Source organism: Penicillium arizonense, assembly GCF_001773325.1.
Source record: "Penicillium arizonense strain CBS 141311 chromosome Unknown PENARI_contig003, whole genome shotgun sequence".
NCBI classification, from domain to species: Eukaryota; Fungi; Ascomycota; class Eurotiomycetes; order Eurotiales; family Aspergillaceae; genus Penicillium; species Penicillium arizonense.
This window is the reverse complement of record NW_019173280.1, coordinates 2,162,300-2,168,299: the sequence shown is the minus strand read 5'-3', so window position 1 is coordinate 2,168,299 and position 6,000 is coordinate 2,162,300. Positions and strand designations below refer to the sequence as shown.

The window sequence follows — 6,000 nt, the reverse complement described above, 5'->3', positions numbered from 1 at the left end:
AGGCGGGGCGACAGGGGGAGGAGTCAGCCGGTGAGAGAGTCGAAAAGCCCCATACTGATCGTCTGTATGACGTTTGGTAATGAAGGAAAAGGGGAGCGCAGCTCGAGGCCAGATACATGCATTGTACAGTACGCCGGGGCTTTCATTCGACGATCTCCGTGGGCCGGGGATCCTGGGTGATTGAGGCGACCTGACTCCACCGGAAAAGAGATAGTCATAAAATAGGATCAAGAAATCAAATCAAGGACGAACTGGAGTTCCTGGAGCATACAGGTTGCATGCATAGGTTTGGCTCTTCCCAGATGCATGGCCTTTGGACGCATCACTTCTCTGTCCCACGAGGAATTGCTCAACTAGTGGTAATGTATTGTAGCCATTCGGTGAGAAGTCGTGTTGCACCAGAATACTCGCAGCCGCGACTGGCGAAAGACCTCAGCTCGTTTCGCCCTTCATTGTCGGCTCTTCTGTGTAACTGAATCTGAAGAGATTGACACCTGTCAGTCCCCGAATCTCAAGGGCAAAAAAGAAAAGAAACACGCCTTCAAAGCACCGTGCTTTACCCTCGAGGACGGGCCGGCCCTCATCGCGGAATTCTCAAGTGGACCGTGATCGACCTGCAGTTGACATGTAGATAATTCAGTCGATCTCGGAGTCAGCAATTCCTCATTGCTCAGTGGTCAGCGTGGGCCGTAATTACGAATACCAGGATGCGCCATCCCGATAGTCGCCAATAGTGTCCGATCTCAGCCCATCGAATATCCCAGCTAGCCGCCCAAGGCCCTGGAAATTCTTTTGAGCCCTCGTGATCTGAATCTCGCTCGGAGTAATCACCAATCACTTGTCTCTAGAGACGGTGCTTCTCTCCACACTGAGATCCAGCGGGTGCAAGTTTCTCCTTTAGGGAGAGTGGGCGCGTTGTTGGAAAACATCCTCCCCCCTCTCTTGGAAGTCGAAGCACCATTGGGCAGTAGTCTCCTCAGATGGCTTGTCTCGTGTCGATCACTGCGAGTGGCCTTAGCTCCATCACTGGAAGGATCCGAAAAGTGACAGTCGTGCTCTGACACGAGAGGTATCAGTAATGGTTCCTGCAGGGATGCGACTAGTCTTGACGAACTGCTTCCTGATCGGGCGAGCTAATGTGTAGACTGTCTTGACCCATTCCGCCTAGGCAAGCTGCCACCTCTGCACATAACCAGGTAATAGTACCCTAAGGTCATGCGAGGCTCTGTGGTGATTCAGACGGACAGGGATGAAGTAGTTGGGATTGTTGATTCTCCTGGAATTCAGCTCGGTCCAGAATGCCGGTCCCCGTGTTACCAACTACGCTCTACCCTCTACGCCTCTCTCTATAATCCCCATTATAGTATTTATGAACATCGCATTTTGATTTGAACACGTTGTTCAATACACTAAAGAAAAGACAAATTCGAGATAAAAGAATTCCAAGCCCCAAAAACCGGCACACGAAAGCAAAACGTCACATTGCGCCAAAGGCATTAGTATCAACCCTACCGTCCAGTGTATGGAGAATATCTAGAAAGGAATCAGCACGTTCTGAAACAATGTTCGGAGAAACAACTCACCTCCAGATCCGCGCACGCATGTCTCCACTGCCGGTCGCGAACAGGTTGCCAGTGGGGCTGGGCGCAACCGAGATGACTATTCAATGTTAGAGCATGTTATGTAGAGAGAGGGCTGTAGACTGACCAGAGTTCTTGTGGCCCTGAAGCATCATCTGGGCATTGCCAGTCACCGGGTCCCAGAACTGCACACCGCGGTCCTTGGAACCACTCATCACCCAGGCACCGTCGGGGGTCAGACACACGCTAAGCACAAAGTCCTAGATTCAATTAGCTTTGACCAAGAGAAAAATTGGGAAGGTCTACAAACCTTGTGACCCTCGAAAGTGCGTAGGCACTTGCCGCCCTTGACGCCGCTGTGGGGGTGCATGCCCCGCGGGACAGTAAGCTCCCAGAGCTTGATAGTCTTGTCGAGACTGCCACTGACCAGGTCTCGGCCATTGGGCGCGAATGCAACCGAGTATACACTGTCCTTGTGGCCATCCGGGTTCTCCAGACGCTCCACCAAGTATCCGGTCGTAGTGTCCCACACACGAACGCTCTTGTCCAGCGAACCGGCAGCCACGTAGTGGCCATCCGGAGACATAGCGACAGTCGTGACTCCATCTTCGATGCTGAGAGTGTAGACAAGCTTGCCATCAAGAATATCCCAAAGACGCACAGTCTTGTCTCCACTGCCAGAGGCGATGTATCGGCCGTTGCCGGCGAAGTCCAGGGAGTAGATGTCCTGCTCATGTCCCGAGAAGATATGCTTGATGGTGCGTGCGTTGATATCCCAGACCTAGAAGCCCATTAGATTTAGTCGGTGATCTATTTATGTTGGGTGAAGTAATTCAAACTTACGCGAATCTGCTTATCCTCGGCGCCGGTTGCAAGGTATTTGCCGTCAGGGCTGAAGCAAACACTGCGAATATACAGATCGCCGTCCTTGTCGACGTTCTCATCCTGGAGAGTGGCCACATTCTGACCAGTAGTCACATCGAAAATTTGAGCTGAGCGGTTGCAACCGGTAGCCAGGTACTTGCCGTCGCGGCTGAAGCGGACACAGCAGACGACGCTGTCGTGGTTCAAGTGGTGAACCAGTTCCACGTCGAGGACACGCTGCACCTCTGGGTTAAAAACAGCGTACCAATCTGGCCCCTCGCGCTTTTGCGACGCAGGCAACTCATCCGGGTTCCAGTTGGCCAGCATGTTTCCCGGGCGCTCGCGGGGGAGAGAGGTCTGGTTCGGGGGAGTTGGGCGAGGGATCTGAGGCGACGCACGCGGATCCGGGTAGGCAACGTGCTGTTGCTGGGGGGTGGCCGGGCCCGGGGGCACACGCCCACGGCCCTTACCGGGGCCGGGAGATGCAGTCGGGGGAGGAGGTCCATAGCCTGGGAAAGAGAAATAAAGCGGATTAGCGACTCGGCGACAATCCCTTTGCCTTTAACGACATACCGTTCACAGCAGCGCCAGCCTGATATCCTCCAAAAGAACTCTGCGGGGGTTGCGGCGCACCGGGCTGGGCAGCCGAAGCAGGTTGTTGAAGGGCATGCTGGGGAGGCTGCTGATCCTGGGGAGGGGGAGGGGCAAGGCCGGGGCCACTACCTGGCGGGTTGGTCATGATACCACCAAACAGATTGCTGGGGCCGTGACCCAATGCAGGCGGGGGAGCCTGAGAAGGAGCTGTATGGGCTGCGGCGGGACCACCGATGTGAGAGGGGATGGTTTGGACGCCGCGCGACTCGAGTTCGTGTCGTAACATTCGGATTTCGGTCTCGTAGCTAAAGCAAGCAGGGAGTCAGCGATAGAATATTTCGATGGCCGGGGGCAAAACGAACTCCTGCTTGATCTTGACCTGAGCTTGTTCCAATTGGAAAACCTTTTGACGGATCATCTCCATCTCTTGGAGCTGTCCGGTCACTGCGTGATCTGTCAGTTAGATAACATTTCAGCGAATGTTGCAACCCATGGCGCGGCAGTCATCGAAAGATAGCTGGCAGCTGTTTGAACGAAATGGTTGGACATTAGGAGCTCCCAGGCGCACGAGGCCCGGGGAGTACCAGAGGATAACCGTTTGAAGGAGGCAGAGGAAGGGACATACACTGGTGCTCGAATTCGCCGGTGCTGCGCGACTGGCTCTCAAACTCCTGACGCAGCTGATCCAGCAACTCCGTCAGACGAGAGTTGGGAGCGGGCACCATCCCGCGATGAGTGTTGTACATTGCGCTGAGGGATCGATTCCTATAGAAGCAGCGACAGAGACAAGATATTTAGATGGAAGCTTTGAATGCCGACAGGGATTCCAGAGATCCAAATCGATCACTGAGGCGTCAATGCTGCTTGGTGGAATTCACCGCGCAGCTAGCCACAGCGATAGTAAGCGAAATGATAGAGATGGGAAATTGAGGTGGTAGCGGTAAGAGGGGGAAGAGGCTGGTGACAGTTGCGGGAAGGTTGGAGGCGGCAAGCGATTAACGCCAGAAGCGAGAAGCGCTCCGTTTGCAATTGATGATTAATTTATGATCAGACTTTGACTTTTTCTATATTTCAATGTTGATCATTAAGTACTGAATAGATATATCTATAAATACAAATATATAATTTAAATATCTATATCTATATCTATACCTATATATCTTTACATATTGGCAATAAGTATGTTGAGATGGATGGATACTTGGATCTACGCCAGTGCGGGCAGTGGAGGTACCTCTGAGTACGGCCAAAAGTGGTACCGAAGATGCCGTGTACCTCCAGGTATCCGTCACCAGTCTCACCGCCGAGAGATACTTCCAACTACTTGGAGCTCCAGAACTATTCTCGCCTGAAATATCAGGCGGCAACAACTGTCTCAGGCACCAAAGCACCATGGCCTTGGTGGCAAGGGTGTATGCAGAACACAGAATTGTATGGCATGATGTGATTAGAAGAGATTAGAGAGAAATATTACTATAATCAAGCCAATCGTCCTCATTTACAAAGTCAGGCCATCTGTATACCCCTGGCTGATTAAGGGAGCATCAACGGCTGTGGCGGTTCCGTGCTGGTGTGACTTGACTGGCCGGAGCAATTTATTATTCGCCGTGTCTCCTTTTTTTGTTCCAAGTACATCCCTCCCACCAACTCACTCTCTCCCACGTATCCGTGAAATTGCCCATCATGGATATCATTCTCGAAATATGGGACACCTTCATTGGTGATCGCCTCTATTCCTCGCTTCTCCCCGCGTCGCTCTCGTCAACTGTTTCTTTCCCGGCTTTCGTCAATGCGGCCAACAGTTCCCTGGCCCTGTTTGGCGCCGCGGAACCTTTTGTCTACGAACAGGCGACCCAGATGATTTACTTGGAACCCTCTAAGTACGCCTACTTGAGTGTCTGGCCTAGAAACAACATGTACCGCCAATTCACCAGTTTCTTCCTGATTACTTGGTATGCGCCAGACTCTCCCAATTGCCACCTTTCCGCGACAAAGCTGACAGAATTGAAACAGGATTTTTGGACTTTTGGTCTACTTCGTGGTTGCCTCGCTATCGTACGTCTTCATCTGGGATAAGACAACCTACAATCACCCCAAATTCCTCAAGAACCAGATTCGGTTGGAAATTAAGCAGGCCATGGGTGCCATGCCCCCAATGGCTCTGTTGACAGCCCCATTCTTTGTTCTTGAGGTCCGCGGATATGCCAAACTCTACGACACCGCCGCTGAAGAGCCTTTCCCATTCTACAGCCTTATTCAATTCCCCTTCTTCATCTGCTTCACCGATTTCTTTATCTACTGGATCCACCGCGGCCTGCACCACCCCCGCGTCTACAAGACACTCCACAAGCCTCACCACAAGTGGATCATGCCCAGTCCCTACGCCTCTCACGCTTTCCACCCGCTCGACGGCTGGTCCCAGAGTGTGCCCTACCACGTCTTCCCCTTCCTCTTCCCCCTGCAGAAGATGGCCTACGTCTTCCTGTTCGGATTCATCAATCTTTGGACTGTCTTCATTCACGACGGCGAGTACGTTGCCAACAGTCCCATCGTGAACGGTGCTGCCTGCCACACCATGCACCACCTGTACTTCAATTACAACTACGGCCAGTTCACTACCTTCTGGGACCGTCTGGGTGGCAGCTACCGCAAGCCCAACGAGGAGCTTTTCCGTCGCGAGACCAAAATGGGTGACAAGGAGTGGCAGCGTCAAGCCAAGGAGATGGAGACTATTCTCAAGGATGTCGAGGGAGAAGACGATCGCAGTTACTCGTCCGACAAGAAGAAGAACCTTTGAAACGATGAAAACACTTTCCTCTCTTCCCGACTTGCAGGTCTTGCAAATGCTTAGCGGTTCTAAGCTGCATTCGAAATTCACCAATAGACGGACTGGTCGTTTGACCTCCTATTTTGGGTCTCCTTTTGGATCTCACTCTAGATCCCTGGTGTTATTCCTTGCTAC

The 6,000-nt window shown here is 52.4% G+C and overlaps 2 protein-coding genes across 2 annotated transcripts; one reads left to right on the top strand and one right to left on the bottom strand.

The window, feature by feature from the left end:
• Positions 1 to 1,508: 1,508 nt before the first annotated feature.
• Positions 1,509 to 3,784, bottom strand: rcoA (uncharacterized protein; the record flags this gene model as incomplete). The annotated part of the gene is made up of 8 exons (XM_022628363.1): positions 1,509 to 1,533; positions 1,584 to 1,659; positions 1,708 to 1,840; positions 1,891 to 2,361; positions 2,424 to 2,953; positions 3,018 to 3,343; positions 3,401 to 3,482; positions 3,664 to 3,784. 8 exons carry the CDS (start codon positions 3,782 to 3,784, stop codon positions 1,509 to 1,511), a joined length of 1,764 nt encoding a protein of 587 aa, XP_022492088.1.
• Positions 3,785 to 4,721: 937 nt separating this feature from the next.
• On the top strand, positions 4,722 to 5,835 carry PENARI_c003G03303 (sterol desaturase family protein; the record flags this gene model as incomplete). Its single annotated transcript, XM_022628224.1, has 2 exons — positions 4,722 to 4,990; positions 5,052 to 5,835. The coding sequence occupies 2 exons, from the start codon at positions 4,722 to 4,724 to the stop codon at positions 5,833 to 5,835; spliced, it is 1,053 nt and encodes a 350-aa protein (XP_022491669.1).
• Between the last annotated feature and the right edge of the window lie 165 nt (positions 5,836 to 6,000).